Source organism: Carassius carassius, chromosome 14, assembly GCF_963082965.1.
Source record: "Carassius carassius chromosome 14, fCarCar2.1, whole genome shotgun sequence".
Lineage (NCBI taxonomy): Eukaryota > Metazoa > Chordata > Actinopteri > Cypriniformes > Cyprinidae > Carassius > Carassius carassius.
The window spans coordinates 12,780,565-12,805,042 of record NC_081768.1 but is presented as its reverse complement, the minus strand read 5'-3'; the positions used below and the strand labels follow the sequence as shown (position 1 = coordinate 12,805,042).

At 39.7% G+C, this 24,478-nt stretch overlaps 1 protein-coding gene and 1 long non-coding RNA gene across 7 annotated transcripts in view; one reads left to right on the top strand and one right to left on the bottom strand.

Annotated features, from left to right (window-relative positions):
* Nucleotides 1-826: 826 nt before the first annotated feature.
* On the bottom strand, nt 827-23,345 carry LOC132157040 (uncharacterized). Its single transcript, XR_009437520.1, has 3 exons — nt 23,207-23,345; nt 1,324-1,576; nt 827-1,198 (listed from the first exon to the last, which is right to left on the bottom strand). It is a non-coding gene; the product is annotated as an uncharacterized LOC132157040 (long non-coding RNA).
* The window catches only part of tacc2 (transforming, acidic coiled-coil containing protein 2), a 62,191-nt gene continuing 39,136 nt past the window's right edge, over nt 1,424-24,478 (top strand). For all 6 annotated transcript variants that reach the window (XM_059566167.1, XM_059566171.1, XM_059566169.1 and 3 more), the window contains exons 1-2: nt 1,424-1,556; nt 13,399-13,637. In XM_059566167.1, coding sequence (XP_059422150.1) covers nt 1,446-1,556; nt 13,399-13,637 — 350 coding nt within the window. In that variant the 5' untranslated portion in view covers nt 1,424-1,445. The remainder of the gene's footprint in view (nt 1,557-13,398; nt 13,638-24,478) is intronic.

Sequence of the window (24,478 nt, the reverse complement as noted above, 5' to 3'; positions counted from 1 at the left end):
CCAGTACTGATAATTATTTTCATGTTATGAGTGATATTAAAATTCAATACTATTTAGTCTTAAATACTAATTATGGGCTAAAACTTAAATCAATAAATTGTGTCAATGTCGATTCAGTGTTGTCATGCTTGATTTCGGCATCACGGCATTGTCATTTACAGTACGAAATATGCATAGCTATTCATTATTGGATGAATATTTGATTGTTTTTCATGAGAAAGACTCAATAAATATATTCCCTATAGGCTCGTTGTAGGACATTAATTTATTTTTATTTTTTTAGTTCATCCAAAAATGAAAATTTGGCAAGCAAGTGATATAATGGTTCACCAAAGTTTCACTAAATTCGTTCCAATACAAAATCATCTACATCTTGGATGGAATAAGGTTGAATATATATATATATAATTTTTTTATTTTAGCAAATTTTCACTTTACAGTAAAGTATTCCTTTAAGAAGCCTAAAGGGTTAAATCTTTGTCGTTGTGTAGTGCTGTCACTTTAAGTTAGCACTAGATGATGGCAACATTTCATAAAAAAAAAGAAAAAAAAAATTGGCAGAAATGATTGTCTACAATTAAATATCCAGTACAGACCAATATATCCATATCATATTGATTGTTAATGATGAAACAGAGTGAACATGAAACTGAAGTCATGACAATTTCCCATTATGTCATATTAAACAATAAAATATGTGGGTCTGAATATGATTGGCTCAATAAGAAAATATTATGACATTTTTATAGTATACATTTTTTATGGACTTATGATAGATAGAAAGAAAGAAAGAAAGAAAGAAAGAAAAAAACAATGGGCAATTTTGTTTTCATGCTGACTTTAATGCTAGTTAAAGAATGAATATTTGAAATTCAGTCCATCAGTCTTCATAAAGAATAATCTATCTCATCCTGACTCTCCTTTTGTAAACTCCTTTTATTTTCTGCCACTGTCCCATTTCACTTGAGTGGCTCCATCACTTTTCCTCTGGCGATTTTCTTTTGATGCTCAGTACCGTGTCGTCATGCCTGCAGCTGTTGCTCTTTTAAACTTGCATTTGCTCTGTTCTTTTATTTTCTCGTTCTCGTCCGGCTTCTGTATTTTCTGTCCTCCCCCTCCTCTCCGAGCCTGTGTAACGGTTGCTGTCGATAACAGAGGGGCTTTTTACCCACTTGCAGAGCAGCATCTTATAGCATCGCTGCAAAAGCCAACGGAGGAAGAGAGGAAAAAATGTCAAGACATTTTTTTTTAATCCTTGGCTGTGCTATTTATATAATTTAGTTGTTATATAACAGAGAATGAGCATGTATGTCATAGATATACCCTGGGCAGTGCAGTAGATGAGGCTTATTCACACACACATATGAGGGTATCCTTGCACGCTTGCACACACTTGCTCACACCCTGCTTGCATTGCTCAGCGATGCCATTTCTTTGTAGTGGGGATGCAATCCTGGAGAGACTATTTTTGCAAGCCTTGTAGTGCTTCTGTCACCTCTCCTCAGGAGGACATGGAATACAGGATGGGAAGCTGCATCGGAGTCGCACGCAGCCAGGTAGCACTGCATCTCAGACACTGCAGACACAAAGGCAAAATGAGAATGAGTGGGAAGACATCGTTGTCTGTTCGCTGGTTGTCAGTGCAGGCAGAGGAAGGGGATGAGGGGGAGTATTGGTGTTGTACTGGGCTGACGTCAGGGGGATATGAAAGAAAAAGCATGTTTTTTTGGCTGTCTCTTCTCATACTGGCCTGTAGTGGTCGGAGCTTGGGAGATGAAGAGCGTGAAAGGAGACGGGAATGGAAGGGAAAAAAAGAGGGGGAGGTGCAAAAAGATGCCTGACAATATCTGTACAGTCAGTGAGAGGGAAAAGGATGCAGGGAAAGGAATGACAGACATGGATAAATGAAAGGCAGTAATAACTGGCAACAAGCAAATGCATTCTAGATTGTGCTGAGAATAGACATAGGTTGAGAGAATTAAATAAGGGAGTCAAAAATGAATTTAATCCCTTGACCACAACTAATATTTGTGCATTCAATATCTGCTATTAAGTGAATGCATAATTATCCATAACTGAATAGGGAATCAGCCTTAATTGTTCATAGACAATAAGTGCTTATTTATTAATCTTATTATTCTGCATTCCTTGTTTATGCAGTTAAAGTGATACAGTCATTTTGTACTTGTTTTAATAGGCATTAATGATGGGAATATTTGGTTTATTGTTTTATTATAATAGTTATATAATAAGGTTAATATTTTAATACTGTATAATGGTATCAGGGAGGAGAAGGGGTGTGTTGGAGTGTCAGCTTTTAAAAAGTATTTATTTCAGTGATCAAAAAATACTCTGCTTGATGCATTTAAAAGGTCAGTTTTCTGTATTGTTATGTAGTGTAAGGTGAGAATAATTATTTTGTGATTAAGTGAAATGGTATGGGGTGTGTGTGTGTGTGTGTGTGTGTGTGTGTGTAAACGTGTAAACAGGTGAGGTGAACAGGTAGCAGACAATGGATAATACATTAATAATGCATATATGTATTATGCGCTGTAAGCTTTTCCAGTAGGAAACCTGAATTGAATTTGAAATTGAATGGGAAGATCACAGTCTAGAAAGTTTAGCAAGAACGGTTGCAGTAGCCACTGAATGAAAAGTCTTGCAGGATGCCTGACAAAGCTGAAAACACTGGTTTAGTAAGTTATATTCTATTCTACCTTTTTTCAAGTGCTATTGTAAAAATGTGCTTTACTAAATATTTTTATTAGTTAGAAAAGCTTAATATAAATGAATCAACCTGACTGCTTTTGGTGACACTAATGTGAGTAAATTCGGTAGAAAAAATATGTTTTCACATTATTAGTGCACTTTACTATAGACGTGAGCCTATCACTTTTCTTTCTTTCTTTCTTTCTTTCTTTCTTTCTTTCTTTCTTTCTTTCTTTCTTTCTTTCTTTCTTTCTTTCTTTCTTTCTTTCTTTCTCTTCTAAAGTTCTCTAAGTATTATTTTATGTTGCATTTTATTCCCCAAAGTAATTCTGTAAGGATTGCATAGATTTTAATGGGTACTCTATTGATTGCCTTTTTTTATTTGGGCATCCAGCAATTTGAATACCTAGACCGCTGTCAATGTGTTTTCAGTTTCAAAAGTTTTCAGTGATCAGTATCATTGTAGAAATGCCATATTCACTCATTATTCACTCCATGAGGCGACCTGCTCTATGTAAAAAAAATGTATGTCTTTTATTAGGCCACTGATATGAAGAGTTATATATACTTATAATAAGTTTTCTGGTGTTTTAATGCAAAACTATTTTCAATGAGAACAAAAAAATGAAAGAGATGAAGTATACAGCTCAGAGAAAAGTGCTGTGTAATTGTTTTGGGGCCCTGTTGACAGGCTAAGGAGGTTATGGGAAGGGTAAAATCCTTTCTGCTTAGTTTATGGCATTGTGTTTGTTTACAAGTGTTACCAAGGGCCATGCACCGTCCAGCTGACTCTGTCATCTCTGCCATGTCAGAATCAGTGCGGCCCCCCATGATCTCCCTGTCATTTTACCCCCTCTCGCCTGCTCAAACTCTGTGCAGATATAGCAACCCAATGTGCCAGTCGTCTCAATAGGGGACAAGTTTGTTAACTGTGGTGTAGCTGCAATGAACTAAATCTAAAGCGTTACATTAAGTGTTGCATTGTGAGCTTGGATAAATGCTCTGCTTCTGTGAGCTGGGTGAGTGAGTTTGACTTCACTTTGAGTTTAACTTCACTTTGTTGTTACTGTTTTTGAAGTTAAGGTGTTCAAATGTGGTGATTTCTTGCACTCTCATGGTGTACAGTAGTAATGCAGTACTAATAAACCTTATGATTTTCTCTTTAGATTTACATTTGGTTCACTTTAGGTGTTAGTGTGGGTCTTCTTTTACCAGATGTTCATGGCGTTGCAGGAAAAAAAATAACATTTCATTTGTTTCATGGTGATATTATGCAGCATTTTAGCACATAAAATTCTGTGCCGTGTGAAAAAAAAAATCTATTTTTGTTCTCTCGCTCGATGATAAACTGGTAGTCCAGGAATAGAGAAGACATGTTCCTGTTCCGCTTCAGGAGTGTTCCTATGTCAGCAGGCATTCATGTAGTCATGTTTGCAAGTGATTTAGCCACACAAAAGGAAGATACTAATGTTTAATTATTGGTGGAAGATATGGGTCTGCAGTATTTAGATCTTAAAGTCTAGATGTGTTTTGACTCTTATCCATGAGAATTTGGGATCATCTAAACTTGACTCTTCAGACATTATTTGCATGGAAGTTATTGTATAAACCTACAGAATTTATTGCATAGCACAGTTTGTTTTGAAGGGAAACTGGTGAACATGACTCATGGCTGGACGGGAAGACCTAAACAACGAGTGACAGACAGGAACAGCATCTATTTATAACAAGTTTCGTATTCAGGTTTCCACTTCCTGCCAAAAAATAGAGCAGGCACCGATCACCCAGCAGAGTCACATGGACGCACAAACACTTCAGAAGCACAGCGGTCTGATATAGCCTAGAAAGATGATTTGTATAACTGTTTGACACAATGAGTTTGTGTTTTGGAGATGCTATAAAGGTCATGTTTACAGTCTTTCTCCACATGGTTTTTTGGAGATAATTCTGTGAATCATGTATTAGTCTTTCATTTGTTTCTTATGGAAGCCTGTAATTATGGTACTACATTTTTATATCTCCGTCTTGTGACTTTATATCTCCAACTTTTGACTTTGTTTCTTAAAACTGTGGTTTTATATGTTACAATATGACTTTACTGCCACTTTGTTTATTAATTGCGACTTATCTCTGACAGTGTGACTTCATATCTTACACTGTGTATTTTATTTCTTATTTTAAACTAAAATATTTCATAATAACCTTTTTTATATTATTCTCTGCAGAGGCCATAGGTTCTTGAATTGCAGAGAAGCTGCATAAATGTTTTTTATTTAAATTTTCCCATTATGCTCAATTTAGCTGGTTTGGAACACAAAATTGTATAATATTTCATATAACTTTTTTTTTAAAGCTTAATACCCATTCAATCAACTTCTTTCCAAACACACGAATGTATTGATGATTACACCATACAAAATTTGATGTAACCAAAAATGAGGCTGTGAGGGATTAAATTACAGTCCATTTAGTGGGTTATGCTGTTTGAAGTCTTAGGCCATGACTAATTTTCACAACACATTTTCCACTGTATTAGCTCACAGCAGTAGGAGACAGAGAGCAGCTGCTGTTGACTAGTTGATTTTGGCAGTAATCTCCAAAACCCTCAGTGACTAGCACAATCTGTCAAATGATGAGCTTACTGCACCAGATTAACCCACTAACACCACTAATAGTCAAAAACAGACTCCTACTAAATGATACTGTAAAACTGTCCCATACAATATAGCTCTTGTGCCCACTAGAAGAAACTAAAAAAAACAACTATCTAGTATTAGTATACATAGGACTAGTATTTCTGCTGTCTGAATTTCAGTTGACGCCCTCAATGAATCCTCACAGCACTAGGTATAGATGGTTTTTCACCAAAGGGTTAGACAGATGGGATCCCGTGTACTGAGTTTCCCCACATTAGAGCGTGCTGTAGTTGTGGTTGTTTGAGGGGGCAGCAGCATGACTGATGGGCCTGGAGCTTTCTGCATTTTGCTGGCTGCAGGTCAACAGTGTGTGTGCAAAATGCTCCAGGAAGCTGATTTATGTTTCTAATGAGCTTGTGGTGTTCTTAAAAGAGGTTCTGGCTAAAGGTCTGTTAGACCCATCTAGAAGAGCTTTTTTTATGGGCTAATAAGACATACTCCTCCACTCACTCTCACTAACCTTCACACAGTGAGCGACTAAAGCCAAATGTGCAATGGGCCTGAAAGCATTGCTCCTTTAATGTGGCACGGTAAAAAAGTGCACAGTTTGAAATGATTCATGGATGTTAACTGTCGAACTTACCATTTTTTAAAAATGGAACTTTAAATCAAGGATACTATTAAAATATCGTTCTCATGCTTGCAAGTTACAGGACAAGTAAGGATCAAGTAATGACAATTTAATTTAATTTAAAATAACTGTTTCTATATAATTTAAAAGGTCATTTATCCCTGTGATAGAAAAGCTGAATTTTCAGCAGCCATTACTTCAGTCTTCAGTGTCACATAATTCTTTAGAAATGATCCTTCACTTGTACTGCTTATTATATATTTTTTTGGAATAGTTTTTTCAGGATTCTTTGATGAAAAGAAAGTTAAGCAGAACAGCACTTAATTGGAATAGAACTCTTATGTGATATATCTTTACTGCCACTTTTGATCAAATAATTCCCCTATGATTAATAAAAGTATAAACTTTTTGTGCTGACCTTCCAGCGCTTTGTATTGTTGGATAAACTGGTGCAGTAAATTAAAAAGAAAATCACAGAATACTGATACTAAACTTTCTGTTATAGCCAGCTTGTGATTTTATCTATATTATTCATCTTTTTTTTCAGTCAGTTTGAATGGTTACTGTTTCTCCTGGATTGTCTGCTTTGGCTGGTTCAATCTGATTTATCTTGTTTGTGTTCAGGATTTTTACATTTGAATTACAGATCTGCACTTGAAATCTGAACTTCTTCAAACTGAAAAGAGTTTGAAGTGTTTTCAGTGCAAATTAAACACTGATGTGTACTTAATTTGCTGTATGATTCATTTGGGCCATTACGTGATAGGTATTATTATATAAATCATTGTATAACTCTTAAATTCAGTGAAACTGGCCGAAGGCAATGATACTAATAAGAGATTTTCTTTTTCCGACCACCCTGAGAAAGTTGTTCTACTGGACAGCTTCTCTGCACTTTGTTCTGCTTTCATCAGAGCCTCTTAATCTAAACACATGACACATACTTGCACACATATTTCACTCCCTGATCGCTCAAAGCTCAAAGTGTTTCTGTGGATGTTTGATGAAGAAATAGTGTTTGTAATTCCTTGACAGTGTCTGCTTTTTTCACATCGGTACCTCAGTCTGCCAGAGGTGAAGGGGTCACCTACCAGCCCCGCTTTACAAGATGGGCAATGAGAACAGCACTTCGGAGCTTCCGGTAAGATGGTTTCAATTGGGACATGCTGCCTGGCTTAGCACCACTGTATTTATCTCTTCTGAAACGGTTGGACTACCATGCTTGTTTGTGCCTTAAAACTAGACTTATGGTTTAGAGCTGTTATGACTTTTGGTGAAATCTGTTAGCATTCACCATCAACTGACACACTGCCTGTGACAACCTGTGCTTGAGATAACAGCTCAGATAGAGAGAGAGAGAGTGCTGTGGTAAACGACATGCACCGTTGTTTTCACTGTATGTCAAACATTCTGACCGAATTTTGTTTTGAAAAAGTGCAGATGGTCAGTGAACTCATTCTGTGTGGGATTTAAAAAAAATCTTAACCAATAGGCCTATGCTGTTCGCATCGGTGCTAGATAGTGAATAAATAAAAGTAGAGATGCTACTATATTAACACATTTTTTTTCAGTAGCATGGCTGTGTTTGTTGGCTATTTTTTATGTCTGCAGAGGGAATAATAAATAGCAAACACGTTCACTTCACCTCAACGTTCCTCTCTCTTTAGTAGCGTTGAAAAGTTCATCGGTTCATTCTAAACGGTCCTCTCACACACATTGCGGTGGAATGTGCGATTCATTAGAATGAATTGGATCTTACTAAAAGTTATTTTCTCATATGCATCGTTAGAATGTTAAATCAATTAATTATAATGAATCAGATCATTAAAAAACAGCTTTTTTCCTCATAGCCCATGTATCGCTAAAATGTCCAACTCATTCATTCTAGTTAATCGGCTGGTTCTTAAAGCTCCCTTCTCTCTTCATGTTTAGCACTGCAATGTCAGTTTCATTCAAGTTTTGATCATTCGGACTGTTCATGTGACGTAACAGATAAAAAACTTTTCACATTTTCGAGTTCTCATTGGGCTAAGTAGCCTAGCCTTCTTAGTTTTTGACCCTGTTATGCAGATAGTTGTGCTTTTTTGATACGGTCGCTAAATTGTTTAATAGCCTACTAATATAAATATAAATAAATAAAAAAAGATGTAATTTCTGTATTTAAATATTAATAAAGGTATATGGCTATTTTTCCCGTAAGTAACCATATTTTTGTTTAGCATAGCTAATTAGTTAATCCAAACAGTAACTTAAAAGTTAAAAGTTCCCCCAATAATAGTCACCATAATTTAAATATTTAGCATGTGTATGACGTTTTGCTGCTGATGTGATTTTACAAGACATATATGCATTTGTGCATTCAACTGTGGCTTGATATTCAGAGGACCCTGAAAGGAATAATTTGGGTGACTTTGTGCTACATTGAAAAGGCTACTCAACTTGGAATTCAGGGTTTATCTTAATAGGATCAATCTTTTGGGCTCAGTGTTTTTTCATGGATGACTCCAACAGTTTGGTAATTTCCCAGAATGAAACTCTAGGTAAACGTCCAGCAACAGCAGCACCGGGAACTGATTGAGGAATGGATCTGCCAAAGACTGTTGCTTTTTTAACACAACTTCTAGCTATTTCTTCTGTTCTTTTGCATTACACATATTTGTCTCTGCCACAGGAGGGCGCTCAAGATAAAGTGGTGCTATTTCCTCCAGAAGAAGCACAGTCTGACATGGTAAAGGAGGTACTGTAGGGATGGGTGTCAGCATGTGTGTGTGAAGCTGCACTGGGAGTGTGCATGCTATTTCTACATCAACTGTGGTTCAGAAAGATGTTTACTTAGAACATATCAACAAATATGGATGTGCAAAGAATTAACTTTAATGGTTTGCTTACCCTGCTGAAAAAATAAATCTAAGATGTTAAGTTGGCTTTAGCAAGTTTAAGATCTTTAAGATCGAATGTCTTCCCTGCATAGCTGTTTAATTAGACCGCCAACTTGTCCCCAATAGCTGACACGCTGTAAAATGCCCATGATTCCCTATAAAAGTGGGTACTTTGCAGAACCAAATGTCTGTGGATGCATAGGTGGTTCTCAAAAATGGGCCTAAGGGTCCACTAGAAGGCTATAAGACAAAACAAGCATTTAAATAGCCCAAGACAAAACAACTATGTCTATATCTTAAATCTTTGAGCCTAATCATTCTTAATCAGTGAAATTTCGTTCAAGCTGTAAGACCACATTAATTGAGCATATAATTATATATAATATGTTTATATAATTTGTATAATAATTAGTAGAGTAGTGCAGTACAACAAATTAAAAAAAAATTAATATAAAATTGTTCTTTTTTTAGCTCTAAAATATTTTATTGGGTAGAGAAAAAAGAAAAAATATTTGTTTAAATTTTAAAAATTCTCTCAGTCAGTCTGTTTAAAATGGAGTATTGTTATAGGGACCCTAGTTAAGAAACCTCCAAAAGTTAGTGTATAACATGATCCCCTCCTGTGGGTTACGTTGAGATTGACCTTTGGCCCATTTCCCAGTATTCACCTGCAGAGTGTGCATCAGAGTGCAGTCCTCAGTCTCTCAGCAGGAAGTGACTGAACAGCAGCAGACATAAGAGGCAGGAGAGGGAGGGATCAGAGGGCAGAAGCGTCATGCTCAAAGAGTTTCACATAGTAGGGGGAGCAGTTGCTCTCAGTAGCCTGAGATATCGTAGTACTAATTCTCAGCAGGAACAGTCTGTCTCACACTTCCTAGGGACTAGCAGAGTTCTCCTGTGAAGGGCATGGGTCTATAGCAGGAGAGGTGAAGGGAGCTGAGTCAGGAGTCTAGGGGGAGACTGGAACATAGGCACGACCGGCAGCATGTTTGTGTCTTCACCCAGCTGAACCAAAAACACACACACACACGTCTCTGCTAGCTCTCACGGGGAGTTCAGCGCAGGAGTGCTGCACTTTGAAGCTGCTGCAGTCTCGTGCGAATGTGTGTGTGCCTCCTTAGAGAAGGTGAGTTTGTGATTTATTTAGTGGCTTGCTGCAAATGTGAGTTTTACACTGCAAAATATAAATATTGTTTTCTTATTTTCCTGTTAAAATCTCTCAAACCCTTAAGACAAAATAAATGCAGTGCTGCATGAGTTATTAAGAGAATGTATAGGTAACACTTTAGTTTAGGGACCAGTTCTTACTTACTAAGTGTTAGCATACATATGGCTGTTTAAGTACTTATAAAGCACATACTGTAATGCCTTATAAAGCATGTCCATATTTTTTATTACTACCCCATACCTAAACTTAAAAACTAACTTAATAACTATTAATAAGCTGCAAATTATGAGTTTATAATTAGTTAATAGTGAGATTTGATCCGCAATCTAAAGTGACCAATGTGTTTTTCTAATACAAATGTATTTTGTCTTACTGAACTGGGAGTAAAAAGTAAAGTTTTCATTTAAGAAAAATAAATAATCATTTTTAGATTTTTTTTATTTATTTGAAAAAACGTGAAAAAGAATGATTAAAAAACTTTATTTTTTGCAGTGTAAAAGTTGTATTTATTTTGTATTGAGTGAACTGTTGCGTGTTGGCTGAATACACTGGTGTATGTCCTAAATCGGGATAATACTTTGGTCTGTTTCATATAGTTATTCAAAACTGGACTGCATTTCATATAATTTATGGGTTGTGTGTGTATCCCACAACTATTTAGAGGTCAGTCTGCTGTGTTGGGCTTATAGGATTGTCATGGAAACCAGTAACACTACACAGCAAGGACGCTTGGTTAACAGCAGGGATTTACTGTAGTGGAGGACAATGTGGTCTGTTAAAGGGGCAGGGCAAAAGAGACCATATGGGGTCTGCTTTTCAGGACCACTCATGCTGTAGGTCAAAGGACAAAGGTAGACAGTGGCCCTTTATTTAAAAAGACAGCAGTGATTTGAGGTTATCTGTTTCCTTCTCCAAAGGCCCCTGTGTGCTGTATATATGGATCAGCAGATCAGGGTAAGAGATTCCCCCAATGTAGCTTATATCATTTTAATTTCTAAACCTACAGACAAATGTAGCTCAGTGATTTTGATTTTATTTTAGTTACTGTGTGCTCAATGAAGTTTTCTAGGGCTCAGATATAGGTTCACAGCATAGACAGGAAACAGGAAGTTGTTGAACTTGAAACCAAGCATGAGAAACAAGATCATAAGGAGACAAAGTGTGCTATTATTCTATTAAACTCAAGTGTAGGTGTGAAAAATGTGGTCTTAGAGCTTGATTAAAATTTCAGTGATTAGCAAGTTTAAAAAGTCCTTTCTTGTGATCAAAGATTTAAGTATTTGATGTTAGCTAATGGTTCGGTTATACTTGTAACACAGTAGGGCTTTATAATGTTATTAAAGTTAAAAATAGATACATACTCAGATTCTAAATGTCATTTAAACTTGGAAACAAAATTTGAAATGTTGAAAATGTTTCAAATTTTTCAATGTAAATGTTAATTGTTATTTAATATTTCCAGGTTATTAATGATATGTAATAAAGTTTGGGATATTGACCCTTAAACCCCTTTTCCAACAAATATTTATCTTTTGCTTTTTGAAAGAGGAACATTTAAAATTCATTCAACTTTTCAGAAACATTTTTCATTTAAATTATTTTATGATCAATAAAATAAAATAAGATTTTTTTAACAACAATTTTTTATTAGTGGTCTCAAACTTCTGTACCCCATTCAAATAACATAAGAAGGCCTTGACTTGTTGTCTGCGGGTGTGTAAACAGATTCTCAGGTTTATGACAGAACTTTTGGAGTAGTGTAGCAGACACTGGGCAGAGGGAGAGAGGTTTAGGGACACAGCGATACAGTACAGTGATTGTTCGCCGGTGTGTGAAGTGCATCCTGTTCTTCAGGGGTTTTGCCTTTTTTTTTTGTTGAAAATCCTGCCATCTGTCACTACTAAATGTTACTGATATTTGAAACCCTTGTGTTTATTCCAGGCTTGGTTAACAAATTAAAACTCTGAATAAGCTAATGGAATCTGAACCCTTGAGTTAGTCTGGACTTAGATCAAGGGCATTTCATTTGATACTCTGACCTGATTCAAATTGAGTGCTGTTTGGGATGAGGCCTGGGAATGTAGATCAATGCATGAATTCACTCTTAAAGTCTTAAAGCTCTGAGAGTGTATAATACGTATCCTACCGTAGAGGTGGGAATGCAATGCACCCATGTGTATCAAGTGCATGTGATGTGTACAGGAGTCGAAGATGATAAAAACAATGCTTAATGGATGTGAGGCTTCTCTAATGTTGCCTGTGAGCCTGCAACATGATCCTCTTTTGCTGCACAAGACTTGCCTGTGAATCATACTGTTGATCAATGAGTGTGTGTATGAATAAAATGAGAGTGTGTGTGTGTGTGCGTGTGTCTGTTTTGGATGGGTACGATTCTCTCTTATTTTAAATCATAGTATTTATTATGCAAATGAGAGTCTAAAATGATCAAATATTATACAATTATTTGTGTTTGCTTTAGAACACATTGGATTTTTGACAGTCTATTTTTTTTTTTTTTACTTTACTTTACAAGTGGATGATCTGCTGTTGCAACCCCCTAACGTGAGCAGGAAAATAAAGTGTTTTAACTGCTGTTTTTTTATTATAATTATTTGTTTACCATTTTAATCACCTAGGTAAATTAAATAGGCTTGCAGTGTGACAAATGCATTTCTAAATTAAATGACATGTAGTAAATAATCCATGTATATGGATTTACATGTGTTTGTTTGTTTGGCCTGGCCTTTTACAAAATGGTCTAGAAAGCATTTAATCTGTTTTTAAAGTTCTCTACGGTTAATGCAGTTCAGCTAAATGAGGCTATCTTATTTTATCTGGAAATAATAGTGGTAAAACCAGTAAAGTCAGAACAATCACTTCATTTTGCCTCATTTTCAATGAAGCAATAAGTAAATGAATTCTGTGGAAATTCACTGTGAACCTAGAATTACCCTTTAGGTTACAACCAAAGGTTTTTTTTGGTAACATTGTTTTTTCATGTGCGCAAAAGGGCATATGAACATGCCTGAACTGATCCTTAAGACCCAGCTGGTGTGGTGGATTCATTTGTAAACATGTTTATTCTTTAAAGATTTGTCTAAAAGTTCTGATGGCACAATGATAAATGATCAGGAAATCAGGAAATCATCTCAGCATTTACATTGTATTGAGATGGTTGGTGTGTTTTCTTTGAAGTAAAATGTCAAACCCTGTACATTTGAAGGAAAGCAAACTCGGTTTGAACAACTAACTTGTTCTCAAAGTGGCAAGTAAGCCATTTTAGGTGTGTGCAGCTGGTCTGAGTGATTTATGGATGTCTAATTAAAAACAGATTGCACCGGTCTGTGCTCTAACTACTTTTGTTGTGTTTCTCAGGCTGCAGTACACACTGACAAGGGGAGCACACTGAAGGAGAAGTCTGCCACTGCAGAGAACGGATCTGTCCACACTGATTCAGTCAAAGCTGAGCCACAGGTGTCTGCTGACGAGGAAGAAAAGCTGAGAAGACCGGAAGAGGAGGATAAAGAGGAGCTAGAGTTTCCTCATGACCTGCTGCCCAGCATAGACCTCGACCTCAGCACTGAGCTCAATCTCACCTGGGGAACCTCGCTTGGGTAGGTCTCAACAATTTCTCTCTCTCATACAAACACACTGATTACCTCAGGGAACTGTGCTGAGGAGTAGCTCTGTCATTTGACACTTAGCAATGGGCAAGTTTCAACAGGATGCCTGATTCTTTTGAAATTCTTTTTGACTCGCATCTGATGCAAAATTTTCCACCTTTCGGTTATGTTTTGCATACTGGTAAACAAAACAAAACAAAAAAACCTTTGCATTCAGGAAACAAAAATAGAGGTGATAAAAAAAGGTGATAATGGGTAGTGTGTCTAGGTATGGTATTCAAAAAGGAAATTTTTGTCATCATTTACTCACCCTAACATCATTCCAATCCTAAATGACTTTAAAGAGCTGATATTTTGAAAAATGTCTCTGGTTTGAAACAGCATGAGGGTGAGTAAATGATGACAGAAATTTAATTTCTATGAAAGTTCAATGAGAGGTACCATAAAACTGTGAACTCACCTGGGAGTTGAGGACACGAAGAATTTCGCAAGTTCATATTAATCTTGAAACTGGAAGCCAGTGACTACAGTGGACTCTGATACTTGCGCACTCATTTGTGTCTCGTCTTACTTTGTTTCACAATCAAAGCAAAACACAAGGCTTATTATACGAGGATCATTCCTTGTACTTGCTTGGCTGGATAAACACAGAATGAATTTCCATTAATCTCTGACTCATTCCTATGGAAAACTTGACTGAATGGACAATTGGCAGGCCTACAAAAAAGCCAAAAACCTTGCCAGCTGTTAAGGTGGTAGAACCCAGACACACTACTATGACTTGTTTTACATGATTTTATGGAGGTAATGCTAATTAAAACGAAAGGCTTGTTTGAAGACATTACTATTTACATAGTAACGTTCTAGGAATAAAAGCGTTACAAAACATTACAAAATCTGTGAATTTTACATACCATAGCGTGTTAGCAGACAAAATGTTTGTTCTAAAATTATTTTGATAAAACCCTTCTTCTTATATTTCTTTTACAGCTTGATTATTAATTGAATCTTCCTGTTTATGAGCCCTGATATTATGAGGCTCATATTCATGGGTATTTATTTGTGTATGTGTGTGTAAAGTTGTGAGCAGGGGAGCTTGGCTGAAATGAAGAATGAGGCTGTGGCACTGGGTGGCACTGCCAACCCTCTGCTGGCAGGGCTAGAGCACTACATGGAGGCCAGTCCACCAGTAGTGGGCCTCATGAAGAGGTAATAGAGGGATGATTAAAATGGAAACAGAGAGATACCAGTCTGTTACGGCATAAGAGACAGACATTGGTAACTCGGCCAAAGTGTATTCATGTTTTCATATGTAATAGATTTTGGTGAGATCTCTTTTGCTCCATTTTGTGTTTTGGGTGTGATTATTGATGTGTGCTGTGTAACTGGAGTTCCCAGTAAGCAAAAAAAATTTTTAGTTGCAGCTAAATTACACTGCAGTACTCTGTTGAACAAGTTTAACAAACAAATAGATGTAAAAAAAAAAATGCATTTAGAAAAACAGTGTAACCAAATCATGATGCATGATGTGCACTTTATGTATTTGGATTCTAAAAATTATCAGTACCAAAAGAGAAAAAAAAGTACGTTGAAAATCTAACTTTATACAGCCAAAATATATTAAGGAACATAAACCTATCCTAGTGAAAATATATTTGAAATACATTTATTTCATGTACAGTTGTCACGGCAGGAATCCAATGAGGCACGGAGATAGAACCAATTGCAGGTAAGTCATTTATTAAAGGGTAATCCAAAGGGGTAAACAGTCCAGGCAGGGTCAAAACCAGAATATCAAACATAAACAAGACACGAAGACAAGGCAAAGCAAGGCAAGAAGCGACGGACATGAATAACTATAGGACATTAAACAAGGACTCCGTAACACAGACTCAGACAGACCGGGTATAAATACACAGAAGGATAATGAGGGAACAGGAGACAGGTGGGGAACAATCAATTACTAACAAGGAGGAAGGTGACCAAATAAGGGAACAGGAAGTGATAAGGTGACAGACACCGTGAGAAAGGGGGACATCTAGTGGAAACCCAGGGACACAACCCAGACACTGTGACAGTACCCCCCCTCTACGGAGCGGCTCCCAGACGCTCCACGACAGACACAAAACAGAGACCAGGAGGGAGGCGGACAGGTGGAGGCTCAGGGGGAGGGACGGAGGGCCAGAAAAAAAAATCATGGGGAACAGATACCAGAAGTGTAGACACAAAACAGAGAGACCAGGAGGAAGGAGGACCGGAGGAGGTTCAGGGGGAGGGACGGAGGGCCAGGCTCACAGAGAGGAACAGGGACAGGAGTGAACACAAAAACAAAAAACAACATGAAGCCCCTCCAGGGCGGGGCAGAAGACCACCACGTCCGTGTGGTGGAGACTGGAGTCCCCCAGGGTGGAGCAGAGGACCACCACAACCGTGTGGTCAGGGCAGAAGCCTCCCAGGGCGGAGCAGAAGACCACCACAACCGTGTGGTCAGGACGGAAGCCCCCCAGGGCGGAGCAGAAGACAACCACAACCGTGTGGTCAGGACGGAAGCCCCCCAGGGCGTTGCAGAAGACCACCACGTCCTTGTGGACGAAGCCAGAGTCCTCCAGGGCGGAGCGGAAGACCCCCACAACCGTGTGGTCAGGGCGGAAGGCCCCCAGGGCGGAGCAGAAGACCACCACAGCCACGTGGTCAGGACCAGAGCCCCCCAAGGCGGAGCAGACCTCCGTGCGGCTGGATCAACGGGACAACGAAACTCTGGTAATCCCCTGGTGTCCTTACTGGACTCCAGAAGATTGGTGCTGGCCTGACACTGCTCATGAAGATCACTGGTGACTTGTATTTGCTCATGAAGATCAATGGTGACTTGCCTTTGTTCAAGAAGATCAGAGGTGACTTGCCTTTGTTCATGAAGATCAGAGGTGACTTGACTCAGTTCATGAAGATCAGAGGTGACTTGACTCAGTCCTTGAAGATCAGAGGTGACTTGACTCAGTCCTTGAAGATCAGAGGTGACTTGACTCAGTCCTTGAAGATCAGAGGTGACTTGACTCAGTCCTTGAAGATCAGAGGTGACTTGACTCAGTCCTTGAAGATCAGAGGTGACTTGACTCAGTCCGTGAAGATCAGAGGTGACTTGACTCAGTCCGTGAAGATCACCGGTGACTTGACTCAGTCCTTGAAGATCACCGGTGACTTGACTTGACTCTGAAAGGTCAACGGTGACCAGCCTAGTCTCTGGAGGATCCGCGGTGACTAGCCCTGACTCAGGAGGATCCGCGGTGACTAGCCCTGACTCAGGAGGATCAGCGGTGACTAGCCCTGACTCAGGAGGATCAGCGGTGACTAGCCCTGACTCTGGAGAGTTCACTGGCACCTGACTCGACTCTGGAGAGTTCACTGGCACCTGACTCGACTCTGGAGAGTTCACTGGCACCTGACTCGACTCTGGAGAGTTCACTGGCACCTGACTCGACTCTGGAGAGTTCACTGGCACCTGACTCGACTCTGGAGAGTTCACTGGCACCTGACTCGACTCTGGAGAGTTCACTGGCACCTGACTCGACTCTGGAGAGTTCACTGGCACCTGACTCGACTCTGGAGAGTTCACTGGCACCTGACTCGACTCTGGAGAGTTCACTGGCACCTGACTCGACTCTGGAGAGTTCACTGGCACCTGACTCGACTCTGGAGAGTTCACTGGCACCTGACTCGACTCCGGAGAGTTCACTGGCACCTGACTCGACTCCGGAGAGTTCACTGGCACCTGACTAGGCTCCGGAGGTTCAACTGGAACCTGACTTGACTCCGGAGGGTAAACTGAGACTCTCATCCTGTGCAGCGGCGCTCGGCAAGCAGCCATCTTGGGCCATGACTCTGGACAGGCGGCCCTCTTGTACTGTGGTGCTGGGCTGGCGGCCATCTTGTACTGTGGCGCTGGACTGACGGCCATCTTGGGCTGTGGCGCTGAACCGGTGGCCAATTTGGGCATTGGCGCTGGGCTGGCGGCCATCTTGTACTGTGGCGCTGGACCGGTGGCCAATCTGGGCATTGGCGCTGGGTTAGCGGCAATCTTGTGCTGTGGCGCTGGACTGACGGCCATCTTGTGCTGTGGCGCTAGGCTGACGGCCATCTTGGGCTGTGGCGCTGAACCGGTGGCCAATTTGGGCATTGGTGCTGGGCTGGCGGCCATCTTGGGCTGTGGCGCTGGAATGGTGGCCAATTTGGGCATTGGCGCTGGGTTAGCGGCCATCTTGTGCTGTGGCGCTTGGCTGGTAGCCATCCTGGGCAGTGGTGCTGTACTGGCGGCCATCTTGGGTTGTGGTGCTTGGCTGGTAGCCATCCTGGGCAGTGGTGCTGGACTGGCGGCCATCTTAAGTTGTGGCGCTTGGCTGGTTACCATCCTGGGCAGTGGTGCTGGGCTGACGACCACCCCGCCGGAAGAGACAGAAGTGGCTGGGGCATCCCACCGAAGCCGATGCTGCAGGTAGCGCACAAATTCCCAGAATTCCAGTGTCTCTAACTGCGCCATCTTCTCCTGAGACACTGGATCATCCAGCCCGCCATTGAAATAGTCCTTGAGGGCCGCATCGTTGTAGCCCATGCCCTCGGCCAGGGACCAGAACACCTGAGCCAGGGCACCCACTTCATTGCCCTCTTGGCGGAGGGCGATCAACCGAAGGTACTTGGTTCGCCGCTCCGCCATCTTGGCTGGGGAACGGAAAAATGACATACCGCTGGTTCCTACTTTGACGGAGTCCTTCTGTCACGGCAGGAATCCAATGAGGCACGGAGATAGAACCAATTGCAGGTAAGTCATTTATTAAAGGGTAATCCAAAGGGGTAAACAGTCCAGGCAGGGTCAAAACCAGAATATCAAACATAAACAAGACACGAAGACAAGGCAAAGCAAGGCAAGAAGCGACGGACATGAATAACTATAGGACATTAAACAAGGACTCCGTAACACAGACTCAGACAGACCGGGTATAAATACACAGAAGGATAATGAGGGAACAGGAGACAGGTGGGGAACAATCAATTACTAACAAGGAGGAAGGTGACCAAATAAGGGAACAGGAAGTGATAAGGTGACAGACACCGTGAGAAAGGGGGACATCTAGTGGAAACCCAGGGACACAACCCAGACACTGTGACAACAGTATATTACAAATACATTTACATATTTATGTACTTAATAAAAATACCCTGCAATTGTACTTTTGGTAAATTAAACTAGTATAATTAAAGTCTGCTAAACTGGCACAACTAATTTTGTACTTAATGCATTTTAATTGTTTGGAAGATATAATGAAGTATATTTGATTGTTGCTCAAGTGGAGCTATTGCAAGCATACTTTAGGTACACTTTAAATATCTTGCATTTAAAGACCGATATTATTCAAATATATTAATCAATCCTCATCAATATAGTGACATTTTAACACATTTAGGCTTAATATTAAGAAATGTGCATTGTGCACAATTATTACTCCAAATAAAGTTTCATTAAAATTTTTGAGTGATCTGAAAGTAAATATATTAATAGATTTAAACTTTACTTAGTATGAAATAAATGTATTTGAAATATATTACTTTTTTCTAGGGTAAAGTAGCCTAAATCCATGTTGTATGCTTTTATGTTATTGCTAATATGGAACAAAACTGTGCGAGGTTTATATAATGTAATCAGCATTTAAATGAAACAGGCTTGAAAAATGTCTTCAGAAATATTGTTTTTACAGAACATACAATATGTTTATTAACAAAATACAACCAGAAACAGCTTGCTTTTTAACGGTGAGCACAAAATATGTAATTTTTTAAATATATAAAACATTTTATTTATTTATTACTTGAATACATCATCTGTCATGTTAAGTATTTAGGATCAAAATGTTTTTAAAAACTATTCACAACTGGAAAAGCATTTACACAAATGTAGTTGCACTAGCTGGGTTAGTGGTCTTTTGAAGATGTTTGGCTTTAAAGCTGGTTGAGTTGGTTTGCTGTGAACTAAACTAGCGCTGTTTTTGGTTGTGCTTTTATCGGGCAGCTGACATGACTCTTTAACACGCATGAGATAAAACTATAGTTTACCACAATAGATAGATATACAGCGTGAGAGGTGTCCTGCTTTACAGGAAGCTATGTTTGAGTGTAGTGTATGTATTTTTGTGTGTGTACGTTCATTTTTTCCTGTTGAGAGAGTTATTAACACATTACTACATCTGGTTGCAATTGCATAGACTTCTGCGGACACAGACAGATGAGATCTACAGTACATTTATACTTGACATACTTGACATGTTTAAAGGGTGTACTTCATGTTAGTTTCTCTCAGCTAAATCCTGTAATTGTCAGCTGTTTATGTTTTTATACTATTTATGTTTTTTATTAATATTTATGTATTCTTTTCAGATTGTGTTTTTAGAAGTGCTCAGGGAAGGGCAGGGGATTGTGGGTATTGAAATTCTGCCTGACATTACAGTAAGGAGTGGCTGCAGTTCTGTAATTCATTTAGACATACAGTATGCCAAAAGGCCTCCAGTAAGTTTTAGCACATACAAGCATAATTGCTGTAACTTAAACTACAGTACAGCTGTCTGACTTTCCAGTTATGTCAGAGAAGAGTTATAAACGTTTTTCTTGCCTCCTCTGATTGGGAGTGGCAGCTTCCAGTCATAATCATTTACTGAAAAAAGAAAAAGGCTGCATGGTTGAGCCTGTTGTCATCTATATCAGCAAGTTGGCAGATCACATGAGTGCTGTGGTCCAATCAGAGAGAAACCCATGAGGATCTGCTTTCTCATTTGTTTCCAATTGAAGTGTAGGTGATTGATAGTTTTTTTTGTTTAAAATGACAGGCAAAAATTTGTTAGCTAAGCTGTCTCTGTTCTGTTAATTCCCCTGGAGGCACAGAAAGAAGCACACTAAGGTGAGACAGGCAGTGTGGGGGAAGCATGTCATATTAGATCAGCTGTAGCTACTTTATTGGGTTATTAGTCACTGACTGTGTTTCAGCTCCTGAAACGTGATATGCAGAGTCACAGTGGTTCACCAGGTTCTATATTGTCTGCAGTAATAAGGTTGTTAGAAGCATTTAGCAATGTTTTTGGCTGGTGCTGTTCTGTCATACATACTGTATAGGTAGTCAGTTAAACTGGGTCCTTAATGGGTGCTAAAAACTTTGAAGCATTAACCTTACTCTAAAACAGCATGTGATTTTCTGCCAAGTCCATAAGACTTCAGGCTATGTCCTTATGAGGGCATTTCACTTTTCTAAATTTGCAAAAAAGTTTATAGTAAAATATTATTTATTTTCTTATTTAATGACATCCTTAAAACAAAGTAAATTTACTCGAGAAGCAGAATTGTATATAACAAAAATACTAATTTCATAGAATATATCTTGAATAAAGTTTATTCATTCACTAAATTTAGTTAGATTTATGTTAAAATAAAATAATAAATAAAACAATGCTACTGAGGTAAAAAATAATAAATAAATCTTAATTCTAGATATATTCTTGAAAAAAAGTGTTTATCATGCAATTTTGTTCTCAAGAAAATGTACATTGTGTTAGGATGACAAATAACTGATAAAGAATAATGATTATTATTTTTTGCAGTGTGCGTGTGTGTTTTTTGTATCTTACACATTTAAAATGCTTCATTGTGCCTATGCATGAACTCTCATCCTGTCTCTGGCATGAGGTGGAGTGGAGTGCTTTGGCTTGGTGTGGAATGAACAACTGATTGTTTCTCAGAGCAGTTTTATTCTAATGTATCTTTTTTGGTTAACGCTGATAGCTGTGATGGTGACCAATTGTCTGCTGAGACAGCATCACTGGCCCAAGCCCACTTGTCTAGCGAATCTCAGCAACATGTTTCATCCCTCAGTCCTTTGGCTGCCCAGATGGATTATGAACTCCAAGAAGCTTTAAGGGAATGTGAAGATGAAATGGCTGCTCTTGGCATATCTTCCCATGCAGACACATGGATTGCAGGTGATCTGGATAGGCCTTTCTCTGTAAGTGATGAGAAAAATCAAACTGAGAAAGCTGAAGTCAAAAAGGATTTTGGTTCATCTTCACATAAACCTGTCGAATTTAATGAAGGTTGCCATGGAAATGATGGAGCGCACACAAATGACTCAACAGCGGGTGAAGAGGGGGTGTTTAGCTTCAGAGATTATGTTCTAGGAAGAAAGCAAAGTAATACATGTACAGCTGAAGCTGAGGTGGTCAAAAGCATTGAGGATATGACAGAAAACCACAGTGAAGAAGCAAGCCAGTTGTCAGAGGCAGAACAGCAAACAAATTCAGAGATAGAGACAAAAATAGACACAGCTGAGAACATAGCTGGTCAACAAAACACGCATACCATATGGACAGGTACACAGACAACATCAGAGATTGATGCGGAAAAGGAAACACTTACCCAGGATCAATCAATACAAGATATCTGCTCACTGAAAAACACCCTAGAGGGTGAGAGTTCACAAGATGAAGACAGAATAAACGTTATAGCACAGACAACTCAGAGAGAAACAATTCAAGAAACAATAATTCAAGAAACAATTCCCTTGAATGAAGAAGTCAGAAGTTCTGAAAAAGCTACACAGATGATTCAGAACTCAGATGAAATAAAAATAGATACACATAGTCAGTTAATTAGTGATTTACTGGCATGCCCATCCACATATACGAATAAACATTCTAGTCACACGTTGCATTTAGAAGCTAAAATAAGCATACAACCAAACATACAGAAACAGGTGGAGTCAGGGACACATCAGCGGATAAATGGACAGATAGAAACAAACACAAAAGTAGGATCAAGCCTTGACCATCAGAGACAGGAATTAGGACTCCCAGAACAGCTGAGTTCTGAGGGTAAACAATTGATCTGCTCCCCACCTCCAGAACCCAAAGCTCATCTTTCCCTGGCCGAGGCTCCACCTGCCCTGTTACTGGACTCTCCACAGGGGCCTGAGCAAAATGATAACCAGGATCAGACAGATGGAGCCTGCAAATCAATATCAGAAGGTGAAACCATATACCACAACCACTGTACAACAGGGGAAGTCAAACATGAGAAAAATGTGTCTGCTGTTGTGATTGATTTCTGCCAAGCTACAACAGCCCCTGAACATGAGCCCATAGGGAGATGTGACTTAGAGACATATAGACTGGAGAAGGAGAATGGACCTCCTTTAGGCGGTGGAGCTGGCGCACACGTACCACTGAGGGGGAATTCACACACTTTAAGCCGAGCCGGAGCAGAAGAGAGTGCTCTTGAACAGGCTTCAGCAGAGTCCACTGCCTCCACATTGCTACAAACAACACCCACGATGCCAGAAATGATAGAAAGCGAGGGAGAGAAAAAGAGAGGTGGTGCATTCCAAAGTGCCGCAATAATATTACAAGCAGCAGAGAGAGAATCGGCAGTGCTGGAAGCGGATGAGTCTCCCAGCTCAGAGGAAACATTAAGTGAATTTATAGCAGAAAAGGGACAAGAATGCACCTCAGTAATTTTTCCAGACATTAAGTGCTCACCTGTTCAGAAAGAGGAGGCAACTGAGGAGAGCTGTAGCAACTCGACGGAGTGTGAGGGGAAGGGAGGGGGTCTGCTGATCGCACTCTCCTCAGCCGGAGACAAGGATACAGGCACGGTCGGCACAGAGGACAAAGCTCTGGTCACCTATTCCTCTCCATGTGTCCTTGGAACATGTGACTGGAAGGGGGAGAGTTCCCGATCAAAGGAGAGAAAAGAAGAGAGCAAAGAGGAGGGGAAAAAGGCAAGCGAAGGCAGAGCACAGAACACAGCACATGCCGGTAGGGTGTTACAGACAGAGGCAGCGACCGAGACGTGTCCATCCCATCACATCACAGCATCACCAACGGCAACACAAGACCAGAGTGACCTCATCCATCCTGTCACAGCAGGCACAGCCCTGTTTCCTCTGACCATCAACAGAATAAACGACTGCGACTCAATCAGCCCACCCCATCCTCTTTCCCACATAAACTCTACAAAGACAGAATCGCAGAGAGAGGAAGAGGCTAATCTGAATCCGAGCCCAATTGCATCAGGAGCAGACCTGCCAGGCAGTGATAGATCACTTCCTCCAGCAGTTTCTTTGGAAAACGAATGTCTCTCTGCACAAGCCAACGATCAACAGGTACAGAGGACTTCAGAGACTAGAACTGCAAGCTGTGACGCATCCGTCAAAACAGAGACACAGCAACAAAAACAAGAAATAACTCCTACAAGTGAAGACACATCTCAATCTACTAAGCTACAAGTAAACATGAGGGATATCGCCGCAAGTTGTACCAAAGTGGAAGGGTCTCCAAAAGGTATGCAGAGCTCTTTTGAGAACCAAAAGGATACAGCACTGAAATGCCAAATGACTGAATGTGCCTCTTTGCCCCCATTAATGGTATTTGAAAGTCTACATCACCCTGTGAAAGAGGCTAGCTTTAACTTTAAAGGTTTTCTCAGCATCAGCAAACCAGTACTTCCTCTTCAGACAGAACTGACCACTGGCCGAAGAAATACTGACCTGCATGGAGCAGAAAGGGAACATACTGCCTCTGAAGGAGAAGGTAAAGATGAAAAAAATGGAAAGCAGAGAGAAAAAGTGGAAATGAGCTTTAAAGAATCAAAGGACCTCAGAGAAATGACCAGTACATCTCAAACGCAGGGTGATCCTACTGTAAAACTTGGAGATAATGTTAATGTAAATATGAGTAGCTGTGAAGGCGATGGAAAAGTGACAGATGAAACTCCTGATGTCAGCAAGGGAAATCTTGTTTCATCACTGT